Source organism: Colias philodice, chromosome 1, assembly GCF_061535455.1.
Source record: "Colias philodice isolate Cphi_HAF_F1 chromosome 1, ilColPhil1 Martin Lab GWU primary, whole genome shotgun sequence".
NCBI classification, from domain to species: Eukaryota; Metazoa; Arthropoda; class Insecta; order Lepidoptera; family Pieridae; genus Colias; species Colias philodice.
The window spans coordinates 5,417,803-5,445,570 of NC_143086.1; the positions used below are offsets into that span (position 1 = coordinate 5,417,803).

Sequence of the window (27,768 nt, forward strand, 5' to 3'; positions counted from 1 at the left end):
TAAACAATAAACTGGGATTACACAGTTCAATTGGAGATCACAGACGATGTGCGGTTTCGGTTAACAACCGAACCCGACGGCAACCTATAGCCGTAATTCAATGATCGTAAACGCTCGCAATGATGTCAATTAGACGGGGCTCGGGACCGATAAAGTTCTGCTTTAATTAGGAGAACAAACAACAGACGGTATTTAATGAGGCGTACGCGTGCGGGAGTGAGGTAATTAGGTCGAGGGAGCACCGAGAGCAATCAATTATAGAGCCGCGCTGATTGATTCTCTCGTCGCCGCGCGGCCTCCGACCGCCGCGACCTCCGCTAATCCGCCGCCTCCCGACATACCTGCTCAAGACTTTTCGCTCCGTTTCACTCCCAAATTATACGGCGCGTAATCTCACCACGCGCCGCGATCGTAGTTCGTAATCAATCGAAAGCTCACCCATCTGAATTAATAACTGAACAATCGACTCGAGTTTCCGGACTGATATCTGATGTCTCGCTAATAGCCGTCAGAAGGGTGAGCGCCGAGCAGCTGTAAACGACGTAGGTATAAATTATCTATAAAATAAGGACATTAAAAACCATTTAGAGCAATAACTATTCCAGTGAATGGCTATAAATAAATTGAATAAATAATTTGGATAGTGGAGTGGTGTTAGAGGTGTAATGGTGGACGCGGGGAGGTCGGGCGGGGACAAAGCGCCCCCGGGGCGCTTTTGTTGCCGCGGATTCCCTGTTCGTGACATCTGTCCGAATCGCTACAATAACTCGCAAAAAACTCACTCCGAATTTACCAAATGTAAAGCTACTCCGCTTATTTTCCACTGAACGTAAAATATTACGCGGCAGCATTCGCAGGCGTCTTCATTGACGGCATTGTTGTCGGTGACATATCATTTATTCTATTCCGAATTAGGGTCGTCGGTACCCCGGTGGTCCGCAGCACTAAATGGCGAAGGCTCCGGAGTCACCGTGTCACAATATTGTATGAGGTGATAAATTTTGCAATTTCAAGGTAGATGATTGTGATTATACGAATGACATGACAGCATTTGGACGACTCTATTCAAAATGAGTTGTGAAGTTGTACCTTTTTGTGTCAAAGTACAGGCTAGAAATTAAAAAAAATATTGTCCGATTATGTAGGTAAGTACATTCTACCTGAAGGTTTTTCTGATTGACGTTTTGACAAATTGTTTATTTAAACAAAGAATAGACAATGCATTGTATAAAATTAATTATAAAACTAATGACTACAAGGTGTCATTTCTGCATAAACACCAGAAGAAAAACGTGCTACTTTTAGACAAGGCACAAACACAGAAGGCAAACAAAAAAGAAAACTATTCAATTATTATCATATACTTTTATGTAAACTTAATTTGAATAATAATCTTCTCACTTACTAATTATGCGAATGCTACGTACAATATTACATGTCGTTTACTTTTTTAATTTATTCACTTATATCATGATGGAGTTTAGAAAGTGGATGATCATTATGCATATTCTTAATTTGTATTATGTTATTTAAATACACAAATATATAATTAAAGAATTAACCTGTCCGACGTGGTACATAGTTATCTTTATAGATAAAACTTTTAATAAAATTATACCTATCAGAATCATGCATTTGTTTAAATAACATCTTGATATGGATTTAAATAGGTTTTAAATATGCAAATACATTATTAATATGACTTATAAAATGGCGTTTATCTTTTTTAGTTTTTAAAAAATCGTTTTGAATAAGATATCTTCCTAATATTTAATAAACAAGTTATACCTATGCCGATGAAAACTAATTTTTCTTGCTACAGGACCAATCAAACGTCAAATCGTTATCAATCGTATAAATAACAAGGTGCGTATCCATTCATAAGGAAATAAAAGAGCCTTCTGAATAACCGGTTCCCCAAATAATAACTGTGGGCACACGAATAAGCAACGATCATTATTTTCGTCGCTATAATTCATTACACTTCACACAGCTCCGTTAATAGCTAATAAAAACGTTTCTTTAAACCCACAACACAATTCTAAAACAAACTCAAATGAAATAATAACGCAGTAACAAGCTATCTTACGTTCAATCGACACCTCGTTTTTTATCCGCCTAATGCCTGTTGAATGGCCACGGACAAAAATTATGCTCGGATCACCTTTTTTCAACTTCCGGCCGAGATAACGGTCAGAATAAGCACCTTTATGTCGTTAATAAGGGCCTCGAAACGCTTAGGTCGCCACGACTCATATAATTGTTTATATTAAAATGAAATCGCTCCCTTCCCTCCGAGCTTTCAATTAGCCTACATTAGAGCGGTTTCCGCGAATCGAGAATAAATCGTTCGATTAATCGCGACGTCTCCGCGCGGAAGACACGCAATATCCTCGATTCCGGCTCCAATAAAAGGGTCGCAGCCAGCTTCCTGGAACTGGGACTGCATCGTCCGCAAATCGAGCTATGATTGCGGAGCGCGGTCAGTGCGGTGTGGGAAGTGTGGCCGAATACAATAAATGCATTTACCAACAGCGCCGTGATTTATGGTGGAACCGTGTAGGTAATTTATAAGAGTTGTGAGTGCGAGGGCGCGCGGCCACCGCGGGACGTCGGGAAATCGGGGAAAAGCCGAAGATTTATTAGCGGGCGACCGCAGGCCGACTGACCGCTCCACTGTTTGCGTAGTCATTAAAGTCGGCAAGTAAACGTTTAGTGCGAAGATGAGTATATTTGCGGAGCAATTAACGCTTCGAGGTGCGACGAGGGTAGTGGGGCGGTCATTGTTTGCCGATGATTACGCTGTTAAACCGACGAACTGACAGATTTTGTTTGTCCACCCATGTACACCGTACGGCGGGCGCGGATAAGCGCAGCGCTTATGTGTCGCCGGTAGATAACGCCACAGAAGTGTACGTCTGGATATCTGTGTGTAAACATGCGAAGTGTCAATCACGGCGAGGCGGTGCCTTACAACATTTTATCAGTTGTCATATAATCTAACGCATTTATGTCAAATCGTCGATGTACCTAGTGATAAGCCCACCCACGGCTCTCGTTGCGTCATGGCGAAGACACGCTGGTGTGCGTACGGAGTACGGACACGAGTACATTATGTGTAACGTGTAAATGTATCATGGCCGCAGAGAACCTATGTCACGAAAGCGAATCGTACTATAATTGACAGTGTTCTAGTTATACCATGAAAAGCCTGTTTATTAATGTAGAGCGCTTGTAAGTGTGATTTATTCGCTATATTTATTTGTATCACTTTATCAGATCGTGTATATAATAATGAATCTCAAGGCAAATCGCATAGATACGGCTTGAGGATAAATTAAGAATTAGTATAATTCGAATTCAAGGAAATAGAAGTCACACCTACAGCACTATTTAATAAGCCTATTGGTTATTTTTGCAAAACATGTTAAAATTTACAAATTTATTTCGAATTTAATATTCTGCACATTTGCTGAAAAAATATCCTTCTATTAAAATTGAATATAATGAATAGGAATTAGTAACGTACATAAGTAATGTGTACCTCATTAGAGTTCCTTATTCTGTATATGTATAATATGGTATGTTGAAATAGAACATACACATTTAGTATTCAAATCAAATCAAAAAATCATCCAATACAAAAAAAATATACTGACTCTACCACGTCAAACTCTCTATTTACAACCTCATTTTTACAATTTGTACCTACTACTTACTCATCCTATACTAAAATCTCACACACAATTTCCTAACATACTGACACATCTCGAAAAATATAATTCACAATTAGGCCCTTGTAACTGTACCTTTTATAATTAAAACATAACCAAGTAACGCGTTACATTTCTCCGTCGGCCCATTGAATATAATTAGACCTAAAACCATTACGAGGAAAGCAAGGTCACAACAATAATTAATTGATGAAAGAGTAATGCTTAACTGTATTCCCTTATTTTTGTCTAATTGGCTATAATGTCTAAGAAACATTTTATAGACCGGGAGATACTGACACAAAATTTCGAGTCATTTGTAACAAGGATGGCGGTTCTACAGGGGTCTTAGTACGCAATGACAAAAAGAAAAATGATGGTGTGAACGCTGGTACCGGTGGCTTAGTCGCGTGGGCGTTTGTCGAACTCGTCGGAAAAATAGCGAAAGTCAAACGATTTGTAACACAAAAATTTTAGAATTTGCCGATAGCCCATAAAAAAGTAGTAGGCGGTAGTGTCATGCCATACTTTTCCGGTGTGACTTACAGCCCGCCATACCGACGCGAATGTGTTGATTTAAATAAAACAATCATTCAACCATTTGTACCAGGCTAACTTTTGCACAGGTAACTATCGTCGTGCAGCCATTTACGAAAATCGCCATGCCATACTTTTCGGACGATTCCAAATGGTCGCCATACCGCCGAAAATCTGCAAAAAATTTTTATTTCGCCAAACTTTTTGTACCAGTATTGCATTTGGATTTTTGGAGAGTATTTGATAAAATGTGACCATTATTATATTTGCCATACTTCTAGTAGGGGGAAAAAGTGCTGTCATACTTGAAAACTTAATTTATTATTAATTTATATAAGTGAAGATTTCCAACACATAGATCTTTGAAATTTTGTATTTATATTTGTTGATCCTCAAACTTACAGGAAAAATAAGTGCCATACTGTTACAAATCGTTTGACTTTCGCTATTTTCCGACGAGTTCGACTAACGCCCACGCGACTAAGCCGCCGGTACCAGCGTTCACGCCATCGTTTTTCTTTTTGTCATTGCGTACTAAGACCCCTGTAGAACCGCCATCCTGTTACAAATGACTCGAAATTTTGTGTCAGTATCTCCCGGTCTATTACTTTCGCGTCTGTGGATTTTAATAATAGGTACATCAATAAACGCAAACGTAGTGACGATTAATTACATGTCCAAGTAAATTACTTTAAAATTTATATAATTGTGCAGAAATTATTATTTAATTAATCATGAAATAAAAAATAAATATAATAACTTAAAAGCTCTATTTTAATACATGAACGTTTATAAATTTAACAATAATTCATTTGTTATATACCGTATAATAACTGACCTTTCATTTAGACGAATTCATTACTACAATAATACACAATTATTATACTTCACCGCAGTACAAACTACGTGTACAACTAAACTAGTTGTTTTCATGTTAATTTGATAATTAGGTCCAAACTTAATCTGTTGTGATTAATGAACAAAAGAGCAAAGACGGACCACCCACCGGGAGACGGCTTAATAAGACCCTCATTAACACCTTAATGGCTATTTTCAATTCGCTTGATTTCGCTTCAGTTTTATTTATTTTTTTCATCTCTCTCCCACCGCCCGGGGTTGCGTGCACGCTGTCCTGCTCGGTCGCCCTTTAATTGAAATTCTGGTCGACTTTTTCTAAACTTATTCTCTTTGACATAAGATTAGTGATGTATTTAAATTGGCGTTTTGTTACGAATCTGATCGCCTCGCTCGCTGTGAGTTTCGTTTCTCTTAATTTAGTCATGATAATGAGTTTAGAAAAGTCTATTCGATTTGGTTGAGAACGCGACGACGCTGAGATTTAAAGCTTATAAACTTGAATAAGGATTTTATAACAGAAGGATGTCAAAGTTGTATGTCAATCAATGAAGGGATGCAAGGTAGGGCTTCAAATATTTCCGTTTGCAATAAGGGAACGAGAAATGCATTGCAGCTGCACATCGCTTGGATTTGGTGAAAGATTTTATAGTTGCATTTGCTACCGCTAGTGCTTGCGTTATTAAATATTGTTATATAAAAATATAATAACATACCTATTTTTATTTATTATTCACAAGCATGAAATATTGAATGTCCTCTTATAATTAATTCATCATTACACTTTAACACTAATATGATTGCTAATGATTCATAGCGCGCGTTGAATTCAATAAAAGATCGCTACAAAAAACGAAACTGTTTTATTGATTATCAAAAGCGCACAATAGATAAAAGATGGCGCTGCTCATTGTTGTTAAGTCCATTGCGACAGACGGCGCCACCGGAGTCGCTCGTATACTAAAATGGCAGTTGAATATTTTCACTCGCAATGGGTTGTAGCTCGTGTTGTTCAAAATTGAAACCTAAATGCGGTACATATAAGTCGAATATCGTGTAAAGCAGCAGGAAGACTTATGAAGTCAGACACAGTATATTTGTGGCGGAGCGTCATCATTGTTCGCTAAATTGTCTCTTGCACGGAACCGGCCGGGCTTGTCGTGAGTTAGGTATGAGCACACGGCACACAATGACAGTATACATACATTTAAACACCTGTTATTAAACATGCACAGGGTCACAGAGCGTAGGTACTCACAAACCTCGTTAAATACAATGACAGATAGAGATCTCTCTGCCGGCGATTTAGGATGCATCCACAATTACCGAGCACGGTGATATTATAATTACGCGCAGAGTTGAACGAACTCATATTTTTATGCGTATAGTCTTAAATAATTTTCGGTTTACGCTATCTGCCCCGAGCAGAAAATCGAACCGAGAACAACAATGAAGGGAACAGAATTATAAAGTCGAACATCGCACCTCAAAACTTCCTTGAAATATTTCACCTCTTCAAGATTAAGGCGAGAAACTTCCTCTTAACACTTGACAAAAACCGGATCATCTTTCGTTCGATAGGATTTTCGGGGCTTAGTGGATTTCACATGTGCTACGTGTCATGAGCTTAAATCGTACGAATTGAATCGAATTGATCTCCATCACAATTACGCTACAATCGTTTTTAAAGTATTCCCAGTTTTTCTTTATAGAGTGCGTGTATGTACAGTGCGATGCGGCCGAAGCCCCTTATAAGGATTAAGGATCCCGCATACAGTAACCGCTCATTTGTCCCCTTTTCAAGCAGACAAGGTGCTAAACCGTTGTTACCCATCTTGGACGCGACCGCAAATTGAATTTTATGACACAACGGAATTGATGCTACTGAAAAATAACGCGAGAAATTTGGTCATGTCGAATAGCAAGCGTTCAAGGCTGAACGGTGAAGTGTAATTGGTATAATAATGGCGGTCGCTTTTCAAATTTATTTTCAAGTTTAAATATTAATGTTTCGTGACAGGGCGGCGGCGCGAGTTTCGAGGTGTCGGTGATTTTCTGGCCCAGCGCTCACGGACCGGTTGGACGCCATGCACGCCACGCTATCGCAAACTCTGAACATGTATCGGGCTGGAGAACGATAAACCTCGCTTCGAATTAACCTATTCGGACCAATTTGCAATGTTCACTTTTGGTAATAGTTTCAAACTGTATCGCCATTGAATAGGAAAGTCGGGCCACGTGGGCGGAGGACTTACCAAAGGTGAATAGAACGCTGAGCTGTCGACGCCGATGCTAGGGTACGGGTTTTGGTCTGTAGATGGGTAGGGAGCTCCGTACACGCCGACAGCGGCGCTTGAAAGGCGAGGGTACGAGGACAGGGCTAGTCGCGCCCCGTCATATTGGCAGGAGCAGACCGTTTGGCCTGAGACGGGGTCGGTGATGATGGGCCGAGGGGTGTCGCAGCACGAGGCGGCTGGGGTGCTGGCGTGGCTGCCCGCGCCAGGCGACAGGGCGCCGCCGACGACGCCAGAACCTCCCGGGGACAATGGTGGGGCAGAACTTGAGCCACCGTCTGGTGACGTGGCTGCCCCGCCATTGCCCGCCCCGCTACTGCCGACCAGCAACTGAAAATAATAAATCCTTATTAGTTTTTTGGAACTGCTAAAATATAAAGAGACATGACTGATATATAAATGCCAGCGTATCTAAATGAATAATATTTATTTTAAAAAGGTAGGTTTTAATGATTTAAAAATTTAATCATTTCATAGGCCCAATCATTTTTCTTATTAGACTTTTGTCTGAACTATCAGTACGATGAATAAAATTTTCAACGCTCAAGTAAAAAGTGAAATATTGCTACTAAATTTTCTATCACTTAATTATTGAACAACAGAAATGTGCACATAACAACATTTATCAACCGGTAACGACTCATTTAGCCGGTTTATTTTTATCAAGGAGAATATACATTCAAATTCGATTCTCAAACGGACCGTTTATTCTTATTTGATTTCACAAAATAAGAATGGACGACATCTTTATTCGTCATCACAAAGGCTATTTTACGATAATGTATAAACTTAACCTCTTTTGAAGTAGACGAGGAAGATAAGATCAGAAAAGTGAAAACACCGTTCATTCAGACCGATGTTTATTATTAAATTTGAGAGGCATTAAACACGTTATAAAAATAAATAATTGTCGTCGTTATGTCCAGTTCTCATTTCATCGACATCGTTAGATATATCACGAAATTATACAAAACGTATTCGTATTTAAGTTATGGGATTTATATTGCTGGATTTATTTTTGATTTCCAGAATTTGTATCAAAGAATTGATTTTGTATTTTTCGGTTGTAGAATGTAGATACGTCAGGCTTTGGTATTTAAATAGTATAAGCATTTATTATTATCCGCCTACGCTTGTTAATTTTTTCCTATTATTTCTTTCTTACAATATTAATAGTTTAATATACAATAAACCATTTTAAATAATTTAAACATTGCCTTTTGAGGCTAAGCATCAAACCGATAGCAAACAAAATAAAAATACAGTGTCAATAATCTCGATAGGTTTGCGGTTACACACCTGCCCACTTCTTCAAATTATTTCACGCTACTCTAACTATTAATGCTAATGACATAAGAGCGATTTTCATGTAAAACAATTTCACATTATGTCGGAATTTTTGACGTTTTTGTAAACAGGATCAACTTTTTATGCTTTATTTCAAGTCCGTAAGTTTTATCTTGATCGGTAAAATATTGTTAATTAAAACTAAATTTGCATTATATTAAAATACCTATCTTGTAATTGATTAAGATGTCTGATTTCGTTTATTAATTTTAAATGAGGAAAGGTACATTGAGTGTGATTATAAATAAACTATTTAGATTATAATTAAAAATACACCTGAGTATAAATAAATATCTAGGAACTTTAAAGAGTAAACTTGCAAAGAAATAAAGTTCTACGAATTATTAAGAGAAAAACTGAAAGGAAAGAATAAAATAAGAAGAACAAAAACATTACAAAACAGACAAATTAACTCTAACTAGTCCATCGGGCAGTTCATTAATTAGGTACTAATTGTTTGCTCACAGCTACATCAAAACTTATGAATGCCCATAACAAAACAATACAATAGGCTTATTTTTATAAAGCCTTTAGCCTCGCTTGTAAGGTATCAATTTCCCGCATTGCACTCGATTAATCCTATTGATCATTGTTTTTATTGTAGGTACCTTGATCTGACAATAAAACTGTTATGCAACCACATTGCCCGAGCGTCAGAACGTCAGCACATCCTCTTTTTATACGGCTCTGTGTTGAATACCCACTCGTTTAGTTAAGTCCATTAAGGCCCAGTTCAAACAACAATCGAATTTTAAAGGTCTTAGACTCTTAGTGCCTTTATCAAATTATTTTGTTACGTTGGGCATCACTCTGAAGCGAGTTTAAAAACGTTTCAAACAACAATATTCCAGAAACGATTCGAATAAATTTATATCGATAGAATATTGGAAAAGAGAAAGAAACTTTTTACTTTAAATTGAACAAAGAATTAATGAAAAGAGGAACGTTTTTAGGGATAAAAGAAATTCACCTTTATCAATAATGAATCTTTTATCATAATTCAATATTATTAAATAACAGTATAGGTAATATAACACAGGATACATAAATATTTAAAGTCATTTAACACTCAATGATTTAACAAATTATATCTTTTATTATTACGCTAAATCAACATTCGTATCTACAATGTAAACGATTAAGATTTATCTTAATATATTGTGAAATGTTTTTGCATATACATATCTGGAAATGGAACATGGTAAATAATCAGGTAATTATTATATGAAGGTCCTTCTACATAATATTAATACACTGGTTGCCGATGAACTGCCACTTGCAATAAAAACATCCTTTATTCTTATAAGATATGGTATTATTAATTTACTTAAACCACAAGACGAACCGAACACAGCAGAACATCGACTAATACAAAACAATTAATTAATTAAAACCTAAGAGAATTCAACAATTCGTTACATTATCAACACCATAAATATCGCAGTATTACCCAATTTTTAGATTTCAATACGGAGATAAAGATATTTTAGAAATCGACCCACGTCTTTCATTAATTGTGATATTTTTAAATAAACTGACGCATTAACAGTTTTAAATTAATTGAGATTTATGGATGGATTAAGATAGATGTCACGAGTTTTGATAACAGCCTCGCTACCGATAACAGTTTAATAATAATATTTATTAATTACAATTCAAATTTTGCTATTATGCAGTTTGAAGTTAGAAGCAATAGATGTACCTACCACAATGGGAAATTGTTTACAAAGGATATCAAATAAAAAAAACCGAATCCATTAAATTAATTAGTAATCGTACACTAAAATCTAAGCCCGTTAAAACTGTTCAATTTGAAAACGCAATATTTGTGGAGTGCAATCATACTCCAAAGTGCCCTCCGCGTCCTCCAGCCCAATACGACAAATAAAAACATGTTTATTTAACATATATACTTAAACTTTTGGCGGTAAAAGATTAAAGGGAGTGGAGAGGTCGAAAGGACGTCCAAAGATTTGGTCAAATATTGGGGTAGAGTTGAAATAATAGCACAAGTAAGTATGTACACACTTGAAGCACTAATGCTCCGTTTGTAGGCCGATGTTTTCTTTAAACAAAGTGAGACGTCTTTGAAGATTCTTGTTTAATATACTACATTATGGATGAACGGGTCCTAACACACCGTGTACTATTACGATTTTGTTGATGATGTAATGGTTTACTTATGATTAGCATAATTTTAATAACCCTCATGCGCGCCTTTATTTCAAATATTATCTAATAGGTTAATGCGATCTTCATCTTTATTTATATGGAAATTAGAGCGATAATCAGAGACGGAGAGATAGATAGACATAAAATAATTAAGTATATGCTGTATATCTATGACTTAATCCACATATTTCACATGGAGATTTAAACGGGTCGTAAAAATTTACACTAAAGTATAATTCTATAAAGTACAGCAATGATCGAGGGACCATAATATTATCTGCTGCATACTGAGCTAAGAAAATGTTAATGATAATTAAGTGCCTATTACTATCTAAATGTCTTTGATCGGCTATTAAAGTTTAGTCTTCATTACTTTCTATCATAACCAAGAGTTCGATAAAATAAAATGGACTATCGTTTTGATATCTGCGTAAGCTGTCAAAATTAGTTCAAGAATGACCTTAACTATGGAGTAATCTAATAGTGATTTTGAATTGATTAAGATGCCATTGCATTTTCCAATGAATCTTAGAGATTTACGCAAAAGTGATAGCTGTTCAAAACTTCTAATAGAAATGTCAATGTTGCTCAGAATCTTCTGGAGATAATCTGCAGAAGAAGTTGCTAAACTAAAATCAAATTTATGTCTAAGTCAGATAACTATTAATTGTGGTTGGAGATAAGTACTCAATGCTGGATTCTGGATAATGAACTCTTACAGATAATCTATAAGACGCAATTCACAATGTCAGTCTGGATTTATTTCACTTTTAACTTTACTTCCAGTTATGTATCTAATTTTAAGGTCGTTAGAAGCATTGAGCACATCAAGAAGTGTACCATTTACAGTAGTATTGCAATAACAATTAACCGTTCTAAATATCAATTGCAATAATTGGACACTAAGCCTGCCATCGATCGGATAAGCGTGGCACCTAACAATTCGAATTGCCTCGATGCCTTGTTTGTGTGATATCATTCTGTATAGATAAAACTGCAGGTTTAAGCTCTAGCATTTCGTCCTCGTAATTCGTGATAGGCCAAATTGAATGTTAGGGTAGTGTAATAAATGTGAGTTTTGTTTGATTTCTAATAGCGTTAGCAAATTATTTGATATGTTGTGGTCAAGTTTTTCTATGTCTAGTGTGCTTTGTCTAGTTTATTGTAGGCTCGACTTTCGGTTTTGCTTCTTTTGACATTATAGCAAAGAAAAGGTGTCTCTGGTGGCGAAACGGAGTTCGCCCGGTTTGCTAGTCTACACTAATATTATAAAGAGGAAAACTTTGTTTGTTTGTTTGTTTGATTGTAATGAATAGGCTCATAAACTACTGGACCGATTTTAAAAATTCTTTCACCATTCGAAAGCTACATTATCCACGAGTAACATAGGCTAGGTTTTATCCCGGAAATCCCACGGGAACGGGAACTATGCGGGTTTTTCTTTGAAAACGCGGGCGAAGCCGCAGGCGGAAAGCTAGTACGTTATAAAGATGAGCAAATGGAATTTCATTCCTGAAATCTTTAGTTGCTAAAGTGAATCCCAATACTACTAAAGACAACTTTATTTCTCCAAGCCAATTAATAAGTATTTATTATAACTGAGAAATAGACACCACGGTGAATGGTTATTATAATGCCGTTAAATTAACTTTATAATAAAGGAGATAATTAAATAGGTTCAGGCTATTGAACTCAATAATTACAGCCGCTGTCGTCGGCATATTACCGCTTAATTGAGAAAACAGAGCTTTTAGAAATTATCCCTATTTATATTATAGCGTCTGTCAGTCTGGATCTTCTTCACACCTAAACCACTAGACCAATTTGGATACAATTTGGTACAAAGATAGTTTAAGATCTGAGAAAGGATATAGATTAGTTTTGTCCCAGAAATCGCACGGGAATGGGAGCTACGCTTGTTTTAAATACACGGGTGAAGACGCGGGCGGAAATCTAGTAAAAAAAATATAAGTATTTCATCTGAACAAATAGGTATTAAAAAAATTTTATGTGATTGAAGTGGAAATTCTGAGTTTCAAAGCAGTATCAATCAGTACCATAGTATTCTTGTAAGAGCACTTTCTGTATATTACTTCGAACAGCAGTGTTCGTCCTAGGGGAAATAAAATAGATATCTAGAACACCATGTTTACTTTTGGGGCTTGGGGCATACAACTATTGTGGATAAGTTAAAGTTTTCTAAGCTATACAAGAACAATAAAACATGCATTTGGAGTTTGAATTCATATTCAGATGTGGATTTAAACAACAACAAAAATAGTCGCTTAAAATTCATCTCATATAGTTAGTTTACATAATATATTATGTAGGTATATTATATGGTGTAATCTATCTATATATTATGTATAAGTATATTGACTAATGACTAACTGTCCTGACAAACGTTGCTTATCACTTCAGAATATGAAAAATAGATGTTGTCCGATTCTCAGATCTTCCCAACAGGCACACAAAATATCATGAGAATCGGCGCAGCCGTTAGGGAGTATGGTAACTAACATGGTGACAAGACAATTTAGTATATAGAGATAGCACCTTATATATTGAGCTTCGATAAATGCGTCATGAGCTAATACCCCAGCGACTATCGGTTGCGTGCATACCAGTAATTAGTAATACGTGGTAATACCATGCGACACACCACGTTATTAAGGCCTGTGATATTTAGGTATCACTGATTCCGTTGTCATTCAAACACTGATAACGTTATACAAACCATCACTACACAATAGCGACCTTATTAGTGGTGAATAAGGTTTGTATTTGAAAGGGTTGAACGTTAAAAATGGACCCATATATCGGCTGTTATATAGCATGTGTAATAATAGGTTAGATGTAACGGTGTCATTAGTGATAGTTTCTATGTACTCGTTGATATCAAACAATCGTATCGACGATCGATATGCGGTTTGTATTTTCCCGCTTTAAATATAATTATTTTTATAAATACAATAGACAGTGTACAAGAGAATCAAATATGCGATGTATTAAACTTTTTTGAAACTTTATTGATCTGTTTATTTTACTGAACGCTACTAAACGTTTAAGGAACTATCAAACAATAAAATTAGAACATAACTAAGACAATAAGTAATGAATTAATTTAAGTGACAGTCTTACGAAACTCACATCTCCAAAAAGCTAATCAACTACTGTTTACTCATAATTTTAAAAAAGCAGAACGAATAAGAAGAAAATTGTAAAATTAAATACTACAAAAAGATTGATTTATTGTTTCCATTGCAAAACAAAAAATAAATAAAAATGTTAAGGATGTAGATTTTACTATTTTTACTAGAGCACAAATTTATTTAGCTTAAGACAAGAAGATAAGACTAAATTATAAATTATAGATAATTTTGCAAGATATTTATATAGGTAATAAATTTTTAAATAAGTCTAAATATAATTTAAAAGCGTACATATCGCTTTTGAGATGATATATTTTCTAGGATTTAAGCACAGGTCGACCTTGAAAACAAGATGATTTGAGATTTTTTGTAAATTCTTTGATTAAGATCTTATCAGGTTTAAATCTGAAACAATGGTATCCACGCATTTAAGTCAAATTTATACGATTTTGATTCCTAGATTTAGGGTTCAAAAGCTTAATTTGAAATCGTGACACAAAAAAAAAATCTATAGGCCTCTTTCAACTAATATCGCCGCTAATATAAACACAATATACGCAAAACCTGATAATCAATATGTAATAAAACGGTAATTATAAAGCTCACCATTTAATTTACCCAAATCAAACGATCAAATCAAAGCGAAGCAATATCAGTCAACTGGGGGTGACTCTGTAAACACAATTTTCAATAAAAACTAGCAAGAGGACAGAATAAACACTAGCATCTCTATTACTCTTAAATTAAATAAAAAAGCTGCAGTTATTCAGTTGAATCTGTCAAAAGGAAAGTGTTCAGTAAAGAGAGGGGAGCGAATTAATGTTTTATGGGCGTATATGGGATATTATGGGGTGGGAAACAATATGTAGGGTACGTGTGATAATCGGAATGGATTTATTTGTTATTAAGTTGCTTTGAAGCTTTGTGTGCTGGCTACTTATACTGTTTCTGTTAACGTTTATTTTTGTTTTAGAAATGGCTAATGTAAAGAGTTGTTATAGATGTATGGTTAAGAGTTATTTTTGTATAATACGCAAAAAATATATGATGCATAAAACCTTTTCATAATTACAAATATTTTTTCTAGTATCTATCTACCCCTGCTTCGTTAAACATGAATTTTGAATGAGTATTAATATTACATGACTTATAAAAAAAAACAAAAACCAAAAATGTACGGAACCACAATAGAAATCTTAAAAACGATTAAAAAACGAGTGTCATTTTAAAATAAACATAATCTAGGAAAAATAATTGGGCGATTAGAAAATGTCAGAGATGTTGTAAGATAAACTTTAAATCTAGTTCTAGCAAGGACACATGTGATGTTATCGAGTTATCTTATAAAACGATCTATAATAGACTTCCCATGTCTTGTAATTTTTTATTAATTTATACTTTAAAAGTGCTAATGCAACTGATAGTGAAACATTTATTGATATTTTAGATACATGGGTAGATATATACTATGACATGTATATTTTTATGATACAATTAGCGATTATTCCTGTTATCTTGCACGTCATAAGGATTATTTTTTATTTTTTTTATTTGACACAAATGGAAGTTTTGTATTAAATATGTAAAATTCTTTAAATATGCTAAAAACATAAATAAGTTATTAAATAGTTTATTTTATACTTAATTGAATTAATAATTATTATTTGGTCGAAGTAGGCACGGGTCAGCTAGTTTATTAACACGCTTTTAGTGTTATATTATTATTTTTTTAATTTTAATTAAGTAGGTGCCCGAATAATGTTATTTTTTTAATTATACGTTTATTATATTTGTATATTTTGATGTTTAAAACATAACTAGCTTACCGCCCCCGGCTTCGCCCGCTTTGTCTAAAACCTAATAAATTATATACTAAAACCTTCCTCTTGAATCACTATCTATTGCAAAAAACCGCATCAAAATCCGTTGCGTACTTTCAAAGATTTAAGCATACATAGAGACATAGGGACAGAAAAAGCGACTTTGTTTTATACTATGTAGTGATTATGGAAAACGATTAAACTGATGACACAGTCATAAGTTTCCTTTTTGAAGTGAAAACTTCTTTAGCGGCGTTGGGTATAAAATCATAAACTCGCGTCAGGACACGTGGCCTGATCGAAAAAGCGTAAGACGGATTTTTTATATCTTTTTTTAGACCTTATATTCCATGCGTAAGACGGATACCATTCCAAAATATCAAACATGATGAACGTTAATAATCTATGTTAATAATCATGTTTTCACTTCTGCCGGCACTTCCGGAGTGCAACCCGTCTTTTGTTTTAATAAATCGGTCTTCAAACTTCTAGAATATTTATGCATGAATGACACTTCAGATGTTAAAATACGAATTTTCCTCTAAGTTACGAATATGATTTTATAATCTACCTTTCAAGCTATCGAAAAAATCAGCAACGTCATTGTTCTATATTATTATGTAGAGCCAAACTGAGATTATCAAAAAATTTACATAATTGATCACGTGACATTAACCTTTGTTTCACACGTTATATATAAATTTATGGACAAACAAACTCGTATGGGCACAATACAGGATATGTTACAGCCATCAGTCACCAGGTTCGCGATCAGATAAAAATTCGAATAATTTATCACATTTGAAGGTGTTATTTTATTAACAGCTCATTAGTATTAAATATTAATGATATGTTGATTGGTTTTATTGCAACTTTTAATGTTACATGTAGTTATTTATAAAAAGTACAATTTTAGTAGATGGGTAATAATAAAAATGTACCTACATGTGTACTTGGGTAAGCATGGTTAGTTATCGGTTCGTTAGTACATACCTTTGAAAAGGTGTATCAAACTCAAACACTTATTTATTCAATTAGACTTCATATAAAAGCACTTTTGAATCGTCAATAGGTCATAACATTTAAACATTTACCACCAATTCAGAAAGCAGTAGGTATCTATGGAAGAACCGGCTATCGATAGCTAAGTCTGTTTATACTGCAGTCAAAGAAATAGTTGATGAAAACTTTCCTCGAAATATTGAGGCTTTGTTGACGCGTAAATTTTGTAGCATTACCATATTAGTACATAGTATTCTGTGGCATTATCGTGTTTTAGTAGTATAGTAGTATAGGTTACTATTTACAAATCTGTGGTATAGGTTATCACACTGTGGCCTATTCGATAGTATGTTGTGATCAGCAATTTGATATGCTTTGGCATTATTGTATAACACTGTGGCTTTGCTTGTTTAGTACTCAAAACAGCCTATGTAGTTCCGGGTTGTAATTTCTCTAGGTACAAATATAAACATTAATCAAATCAGATTTTTCTGTGATAGAGCACCAAATATATTTCAGGACTTTTATATTTTACATTGTATGAAGGATTACATTATGGGCTCTCTTCACAATGGGCAGCGTTGGGCGAGAAGAGGCAATCATGATAGTGTAGAGGGCCTAAATATCAAGCGGCCCTCATTTTTGATGTTCATAAACGCCGTATTGGCAGCCAACATCGACGATCATTTGTTGGGCCAACGCTGCCCATTGTAAAGAGGGCCCGTTAGATACTGTTTTGTAAATGTTATAGATAACTCAGGTGCATTCGCGAAGGTGCTAGGAGCTATAACTCGTGTCAAACCCGCGACAAAGGTTCGTGGAATGCAAATACGAATGAGTTGATTGATTAAATTACGAATGCTATTGAAATTTAAACTCTGTTACAATAATGTTAGGTAATATATTCATTATTTGTGAATAGAAGTAAGTGCAATAATAAGTATAGCAGGAAAAATATCATGAACGTTTGTATTTTTCTAGCATTTTTCTCGTAATATGCATATGTATTATATGTATACGTAGATACATAGATATACATTTAAACAACATATTTTATATTTGAATAGCAGTTTAAATTTGCTTTATAAATAACGTATTAGCATTTTTGAAACGATTTTTACCATATAAATCGAACATTTTGTATTAAATCTATTTAAAAAACCAGTATAAATAGCGTTGTAAAAACAGAATCGAATAAGCATTGAATTAGGAAATCTAAGAAATCTATTTATTCTAGTAGATAGGTATGTATAATATAAACATATTATGGAAACGATATCGATTTAAAAACACATTTATAGGTTGATTTTTCAAAAAAACATTGATTTTTAGCATTTACGTGTTTTTCGATCTGCGATTACAAATTAAGGACTATTAATAACCTGGACAACGGAAAAAAACCATTTATTCAAAATGGTGTAGAGCTCCACACAATACATAATTTGTTAGAGCGGGGTCTATTAAATAATGAACTCTACTCTGGCTAGTAATTACGAGCACATCAATTCGTCTAGTCAAATAGCTCAGTATCAAAACTTGGTAATTGCGTCTGGGCGTGGTGTGGGTACATTACAAATGCGCCTAGTGACGTAGGCTGTGACGTAGGCAACCAATGGCCAGGCGGAGGCCTTCGATCCGTCAATATTTGATGAGATCCGCCCGTCCACTGCCTCGACTGAAGGCTGACCATCGCTTCTAAATAAAATATCAAGCAATTTTCACTGTAGTTTTGCTTGCCTTGCATTTTTAATGGTACCCTTCTCTAATGTTTCGCATGCTGATGTTAGGATGTTTTATAAAAAAATGCATTGTGTCTCAAATCTCAAAAAATAAGATAACTTTTGTTTATGATGTTATGATCCATGTAAAATTCATCTAAATACCTAATTCGAAATCTTGAATGTCACGGTCAAAACATTTAAAAATGGTATAGTAAGTATTATAACTTAATTATGAACATTATTGAATACCTAAGGCTATAGAGTTATTACACGTTGTGGATGAAATAAAATTCAAACGCAAAAAATACAACAATAAAACCAACCAATAACACCATGAATAACAATTTTATACTCAAACAAAAATTGTATTGTGCAAACTACATTAAATATTACGTACTTTAATTGGAATATAAATGCAAACCACGAATTCACGAAGCTTAATTAACCAACTGGATTAAAAAACAACTGTTTCAGATTATTTTAATTGAATTACAGACTACCTCCTGTGTTATATGCACCATTTTACACTATAAAAAACGTCGAACACTAAACTTTGAAAGCAGAGCTAAAAGGTATAGAGACGCTCGTAATTATAACTATAATACCCATTATATTAGCGAACGCATTCCCTCCACTACAATTTTGTCCCGGTTTGTCGACAAACGGGATATGTTAAATAGGACGTTATAATAATTAGATTGTTATCAAACGTTATTATATGAATTTCCGAAAATTATAAGAGTAAGATAAAATATCGTGAGTTGCCGTAGATTAGGAATAGCCGTCGGCAACTGCGTAATCGTACGCTCTAAACGTGGGTCCTTTTAAACACGCTATTCAAATCGATAACCAATCATTATAATGATTGGTCTGTATCAACTCACTTTTTTATTGTGCGCCGCTTGACGAACGGGAGTTTGGTTTAGAGCAGGGTTCCATGCGTGCACCGACTACCCACAAAATGACGCCTAACAATTACTACTTTCGTCGGAAAATTATAATGCATCGGAGTACGATTTGTGGCAAGGTAGATGAATGAAACATGTTCGTACGATTGTTGTAAGCGCCAAAAAAGTTCATGTTCATTTCTTCGAGGCACACCTACACAATGGGGAATTTATTAAAATGTTCATGAATATTAAATAATTTTTAATTGTGAATGTCTACTTGGAAACGAGTGATGGTAAAAAATTGAAATTCGCGTTAGTTATCCATAGTCGTTGAAATTACGTGCAAGATTGTTGCAAAAATGTGTTGTTTACAATCCGGTGTTTACAAATCATAAACTTATCAAGAGAGTGATAAAATAAAAATTAAGTAATTAAATTCTTACGTAGACTATCGTGGGCTCATACGATGGAATTAGTACGTCACGATTGCATTCAAGATGGATATCGGGTGCCCTCGAGGTAAAAGCCAAGTAATTTTGGTAAGCAGCGATCTACAGTAGCCGCTAACGACATAAGAAGACATACGATTATGGCCTTTCATGTCAATTATGAATACTTATTGTAATGTGATATGAAGATGAGATGTCGTTTTTGTTTTTCAATACATATTTGGCTTTTACGCCGTTAGTACACCGACGCATTCGCGTGCGGCAGCGAAACAACGAAAAATCTGTCAGTAGTGTGGCAGGATTTTGCATATGATAATATGTCTCACTCTAGCACATAGATAGATGAAATAGTTGCGTCCTTGTCAGTATTGTTTCGCAAGGAACTGCGAAATGGCCATTACACAGACGCATTGCGAAAAAGTTGCGAAAACATTGCTGTGTACTAACTACTAACGTTCCGCAGATATTTCGCTACGCAGTAGTTTCGCAGAGATTCGCTGCCGCACGCGAATGCGTAGGTGTACTAACGGCGTTACTAGTGAATATATAACATACTTTGTAACACAAGCTGTATTCTTTGTAAAAATAATATTATTTTTTAAATAAATTGTTGTCATACATTTGATTGTATAGAATATTATATTCTCATGATAACACGCTATCATGATATCTAATCTTACCGTATTTATTAATTGAGAAGAAATTGTAGGAAATATCCTACAATTATTTCTTCTTTACATAAAATGATCGTAAGGGTGACAAATCAACATCGAGCTATGCTGCGCTGTACTGCGCTGTGCTGTGTTTGGTCAACTCGCTCGTCTAATATTTTAATGAGGATACAAACAAACCATGCTGTGCTGCGCTGTGTGAGGCTACGCTCTGTTTAAAAACGCAGCAGTCTCGAGCGAGGCGCGTTACCCGCCGTGCTGAGCCGCGCTGTGCCGAACTGTGCTATGTTTTTATGGAGCTCTGCCATGCTGCGCTGTGTCGAGCTATGCTAGGTTTGGAGCACGCTGCGTGCCCCTCCATCGCTGCATTAAATTCATTAAAATTTTCCTTTTTTTCACGTATGGTGTGAGGTAACAAGCTACCGTGACTAGACTCTTTTACCGACAAAATAACACATAAAATATCCATATCCGCTTCTTCTTCACTTTCATCTTCATCGGATTCAACTATGTCGTAATGTTTACGTTTTTTGAAAATAGGGTCATATTTGACGAGATAAACGACTACACGAGCTGCTGATTACTTTATACTGAGCTAGATTGTTTAGGATGTACTGAAACAAAATAGTATTGATCATACTTAGTTTATTAATTATTTTATTGACTTATAGTCTATCACAAATCAGTCCTCGAATTTGAGATGTTTTTCTTAAGTACTAGGGAAAACTAAATTAAAAACAGAACTTCTTTTTCAAAACAAAATAAACTTCTAAATAATAATAATAAACATATCAAAGCACATAATATTTATCTATGTTTGGCTTAGTTTTGAGCCTTGTCTGTCCATCTTTTCCCAAGTAAAAATCACTGGAACTTCATTGTTTTTCCTCAGATATCTCTTCATTGTCATCGTCTTGCTGGGTTTCGTATGTCTCTTCTTGTACCTCCACGTTGTCTTCCACCTCACTGTCATTTTCGTCTTCATAGTAGAACCAGAACTTGATTCTTCCAGCAACAATCTGATTTGATCATCGTTCATTTTGACATGAAGTATGGCCTAAAAAATTGGCCAAAATATAATTTAGAGCAACATTCATACATATATTTTACTATACATACTTCATAAATAATTCAAAGTCTGTAAAAATATATAAATGTACAAAATATATAATATTAATACTTACACAAAAAGTTGCACCTATACTCGCGTCGGTCTCATGGACCGATTGGCGCCAAATGCTATGACACGTGAACTTCTGCCGACCACGCGCGCGACGTGCACTAAAATGAAGTTAGCCCCAAATCCGGAAACTAGCAAGGAACTCGACTTCACAGGATTTACCTGCATAAAAATAATTACGAAAATGTGTTTCGTCGGTCTCACAGACCAACGCGCGAGTATAGGAAGGTTAAAAAACGTAGCTTAAGAAACACAGCACATCACAGCGCAGTACAGCGCAGCATCGTTTAATTGTTAAAAAAACGTAGCTTAAGAAACACAGCACAGCACAACGCAGTACAGCGCAGCATAGCTCGATGTTGATTTGTCACCCTAAACATTTGTTCTATTTGTTTTAATACATAGGTACTAAAATTTTTCAACCATGAAAGAATCAGTTTTTCATATCTATCAGGTACCACCGTTGATTATTATTAGATGAATATTTTTATACACCACTAGCTTTCCGCCCGCGGCTTCGCACGCGTTTTCAAAGAAAAACCCGTTCCCGTAGCATTTCCGGGATAAAACCTATCCTATGTCCTTTCTCGGGTATCAAAATATCTCTATACCAAATTTCATGCAAATTGGTTCAGTAGTTAAGGCGTGATTGAGTAACAGACAGACAGAGTTACTTTCGCATTTATAATATTAGTAAGTATGGATTACTTAAAAATAGATGTTACACCAGTTGTCTAATGTACTAAAAATTTTATTGTTATTTTTTTTTTATAACGTATTTTCTAGCTTTGTAATGTCAATTAGTTCAAAAATTGAGGCCTTAATATTCCTTGAGGCGTTTCAGATTGCTTGGCATACCGCCTTTGGAAACTTGGCGTGATTCTTAAAGGGTCGGTATTATTGTAAAATATGGGATGAATTTAAATGAAATAAAGAGATGTGTTCATTCTTAACGTTTGTATTGTTGAAAATATTAATGAATATAATATGTGTTTAATTCTCGATCAAGATGAAAAGTCAAAGTATGATTATTCAAATCATTTTTTTTTTATTCTATCAATAGTTCAATCATTAAATGCTTTTCAGGCTATGTTTAGAAACCAATGACATGTATGGCTGAACCACAGAACCGTCTGTACCTTGACAAGCAGTGCTGCTACTGTTTCTGCAACAATTCGACAATCTAATTGCATGCATTATACATCTCACACCGAAAAGGTCAGAACGAATCCGTGATACATTATGGTCACGACTATAGTGCGTGAATGACGCGCGACACGACCGCCATCACACCGACACGCGACAAACAACATTAGCAATGCATGCAACGCGCCTGTCGCCCCGGGTGCCATCGCGCGCTGATAAATATCAATCGCGCCCGAAACACCAATTAATGGTTATTTAACGCGATTCCATTCAATTATCGGTAGGCGTATTGCATCGATAATACTAATTGCCAAATTCCCAATAGTTAATACTCAATACTTCATTTATGGATCCTCCGACGTGCGAACCACTCAACTTGTTTGTTTGACGTGTGTCGCCCACTCAATTCGAAGTTGACAGAGGTCGAAGATCAATGCTTTATGTCTCCGAGTTAAATATTAATTGCTATAATTTAATTAGAATAAATATTCAATTTGACAGCTTTAACAAATTCGTGAAACTTGTTTTAAAATGCAAAAAAAAATAGTTGAAAAAATGTAACGTATAAAAACGAAAAAGTCGACTTACTCGAATCTGTATCTGCGAATAATCGTGTACGTCATTCATATCGAACAAGTAAAATGGAAAAGCGTCGAGTAATCGATCGCGACGAACACAATCTAAACGAAACGCAATCAGGCGAAACACAGCAATTTGAGAACCATGTTCCATCTTAAATTATAATCGACAACTGCGCTAACAAGCTTATAAACGCACTATGAATAATTAGTGACGTAAACGAATAAAAAAGACATTAAAGGTAGCACGTAACGCGTGAATTTAATAATGATTTAAATTAGCAATTGAAATTATACCAAAATGGTAGTTGACTTTTAAACTTTAAATAGAACATTTACAAGGGTGTGGTGAGTTTAATATGTTTAAACAATAATGTATGAATAGAAAACTGTTGTTGTGATATTTTGCGGCTTAGGTAATATAATAATAATTAATAAGTAATATCTACTCAATAGGAAGTGGGTTTTGTTGAAGACTTGAAACTCAGATAAATATTATTTACACAAAATAATAAGAGCTACAAAAGAATACAATGTACCTATCAGCAAAAAAAGAAGTGATCAAGAAAATAATCAATCCACACATTAATTGCTAGTTCACGTAAGTTAGTTACAATAATTAATCACATACCCGTGCAAATTGTTAAAGAAAAGCATGTAAGTAATTACTATTACTACAGAAAACATGTTCAAGTCAATAACTTTTAGCTGATTAAAAAGTGGGTAAGTTGAACGGTGTAACAGGCGGCCGACCCGTGGAATGAAATAGGCTAAAATTTATTTGTTGGTAAGGTACCTACTGGCCGGCGGGTGTTTCGAGTTTGGTTTATAAATAACATTTAGCGGGAGGGGCGGGAATGCCGGATTATGAGGTCGGAGGACTCAATTAAACTGTGCTACCGGACCCGGCTTTTATTGTGGACTTTTGTGACCTCCCACCGGATTTCCAAATAAATGGACTCACTTTACGCAGAGTGCGTTTGCAAAATCCCCTTTAATGTCGTCCTTACGTATCTACGTTGTTTTGTGATGTCGTAGCGTGATCGTCGAGTATAAAATTATAATAATATTACCACACCTGTGCACTATTACCTTGTTAGTGAAATAATAAAAATACATGCTTAAATTAAGTCCATAAGGACATTAAAACGTTCCTTTTAAATGACAGCGTATTATATGAAAATTTAATTCGTTTCAACACATCTGCAATGATCAAAAACTATGCGAAAGATGAGAGTAGTATTGTTGAAACTTTTTTATTATAATAAAGAGTAATTAACCCAAATTTTCACCTTTTGTATTAAATTTATTCAGCGTAGTATTTTGTTTTGTAAATAAAGCTAACTGTTAATTTTGTTATTCGAAGAGACAATGCGCAACAATGGCTTTTCGCTTTCATATACCTACGTAGGTATTTATAATATACCTACCGATGTGCCATTTAAGTGTACGATATATCAAGTAATACATTTTTCATACAGCTAAGAAGATACGGTATTATGTATAAATAATTCAATACATGTTTACTTTAAAATAAAAAGTAGCGACGAGGTGTTTTACCCTTAATATTTCAGTCGGATTCCGTCACTCAAAGTAAATGGACATATTTTTTGTTAAAAACATCGAGATATGTTAAAAATAGAAACCTAATAAGGACGTCTGATGCACTAAAGGTACCCGGCATTTATGGACGCAAAATATTTTATTTATCGTTCGTAACACGTATATTTAATATGATGATACCAGCGTAATATACTTTTTTATTGGCTCTCAACTAATTTAGTTTTGTTTAAAAATATCAACCTTATATTGTTATGTATGTCGTAAAATGATCAACGATCGATCATAATTAGTCCTTCAACAGCATCCCTTAAAAATTAGTTCTCATATTTTTTGAGTCAAGATGTCTTCATCGATATATTTTTTAAGTCAAGATGTATCGATAATTTTTATGACTAAAATTGAGTAGTTTTTTTTAACTCTATAATCAGTAATCACCTTTACAAGTCCTACTCTATACTGTAAATAGATTAAATAATTGCTTAGGGCTATTTCCATACCGTATACGGATTAAAAGGGTAGGATTAGGTCCAACTATAACTATACTTAACATAGGTACAGGTAATGCTGTTTTGTTACATAACATGAACTCGATTCAACCCGTAGTTAACGCAGTAAAAACTTATCAAAACGTAACAAGCAATTGGAGGCGTGTGAAATTTAATGCGTCATTGGTTCCAGGAATGCTAGTCCAATCCTACGGGTTTGTTTGCGTTTACTTCTGAATCGTATAATCGCTATTAACTGCGCCGAGTCAAATTGAATGCTCAATTTAAATCGTTCAATTAGACGGAAAATTGTTACTGGTATTACCTTGTTTATACTCATATGAAACGTATTGTGAAATTGTTGTTAGCTTTCGGCTTTGTAGCGGATATTGGTTTTCTATTTGCTATGTTACCAAGTTGTTTTTCTTTGTTCATGTGCTAGGTATATTGATGATAAGAATTATTTAATTAGGTATAAAATTTACTGTAAGTACTTTTTATTAGTTAGTAGATTTGATTAGTTTCTTACTTTCTTTCTACTTATTATCAACTAATGAGAATTTTTAGAGTAATTTCCTTCTAATGATTGTTTAGAAGTCAATGAAACTTTCAATTGTGTTATTAATTTAATCTCAATTGAAACGGCACTTCTCTATGAAAATTATACAGGGTGTCCCACTGTTGGTATACTAAGCTCAAAGGAGGTTATAGTTTTTCATACGCTGAGTACGTAAAAAATAATTAAAAAATTCCAGACGCATTTTTTTTTCAAATAGATGAATTCTTAAAACTCTATGTGTACACCCATAACAAGCGAGCCGCCCAACTTTGCCACCAGCACGTGAGCTATCGTTTAAGATTATGTTTTCATAGATAAAATGCTCATATTAGAGAAGCGGTATATGCCGGCTACGCGAAGCTAGAGAAGAAAACATGGATTTTCACGAAAAATTTAGCAAAAAATTTTGGACGTAATTTTTTTAAAAGTATTTTTTACGTGATCAGTGTATGCGAAACTACAAGTTCCTTCGCGCTTAGTATACCAATAGTGGGACACCCTGTATACCTAGGTATATAACTTACTAACAATAAAACATACCAATAGGCATAGGGTCGACTCCAAGCTACAAGTAACATACTTACTGAATACTTACACAATATAGTAAAACCATACTAAAACTTTTATTTAATATCTTCAATGCTACAGCGGCTCCATTCCTCCGCTACCTATTTCTATGAAACACAATAATTACTTTTTACACCAATCCAGATTAACAGAGAGCATTTTGTCTAGACACATAATAACCGCAAAGCGCAAACTATTCAATTAACATCGAAAACATCGAAAAAAATGCATCCGTTCGGTAGTTTTTACTTGATGCGTTGTTCACTTCATAACTCTCTGACAACTTACGCGAGTCTACATGGACCAACGATGTATTGTATTAAAAATATTTTAATCACCAATCAGTACTGGGAACAGCATTGTGTACACTGTACAAGACATCGTAATATTGCAAGGGAATTCAGATGTAGTAAGAAATATTGTTCATATACGCTCTGTGTACCGTGTTGGTCAGGTTTTTGTTCGTCACAAGGCGTGGAATATGATATTAATATTAAAGACGTATACAGTATGTATGTGGTAATCAGGAATACCATTTTTTTAGTTACGTGACAAGCATATAAATTATAAAGTCTATGAGAAGGTCAGGATAGTAAATTCTTCGTGGTAGAGCGATTTGCGCTCGCGTAAGAAATTAATTAATTCTTATATCGAAAATAATTTCTCCTGGACCCAGAAGGATCTCAGTGCGAAATATTTTTTTTTCTATTTTAAAAAGGTTATACCTATTTAGAATAAACAAAAACTAAAAAAGTGAAGGAACAGTTCTACAGTAACTTGATTTAATTTCTTCTTTCCAAAATTGTAGGAGGTAATACTTAATAATCGAATATCTCATATTTTTCTTTTACAACAACAATTTAAACACAAAGTAAATAACAACATGTTCATATTTAATATTTATACATATTACATACCTATACAATACTTACCTATATATTTAAAGTAATGGTAGATAGATAGGTAGGTACGTACCTACAACTCATAAAGCTTGCACTTATATTATCATTCCATATCAAATGTCAATAGGCATATCCTAGAACAAATGTATATAACGTAGGGATGTA

At 34.6% G+C, this 27,768-nt stretch overlaps 1 protein-coding gene across 3 annotated transcripts in view; it reads right to left on the bottom strand.

The window, feature by feature from the left end:
• Positions 1-27,768, bottom strand: part of LOC149491119 (homeobox protein caupolican-like) — a 97,633-nt gene that overhangs the window by 20,055 nt on the left and 49,810 nt on the right. For all 3 annotated transcript variants that reach the window (XM_089703903.1, XM_089704057.1, XM_089703977.1), the window contains exon 2: positions 7,361-7,729. In XM_089703903.1, the coding sequence (XP_089560029.1) occupies positions 7,361-7,729 (369 nt within the window). The remainder of the gene's footprint in view (positions 1-7,360; positions 7,730-27,768) is intronic.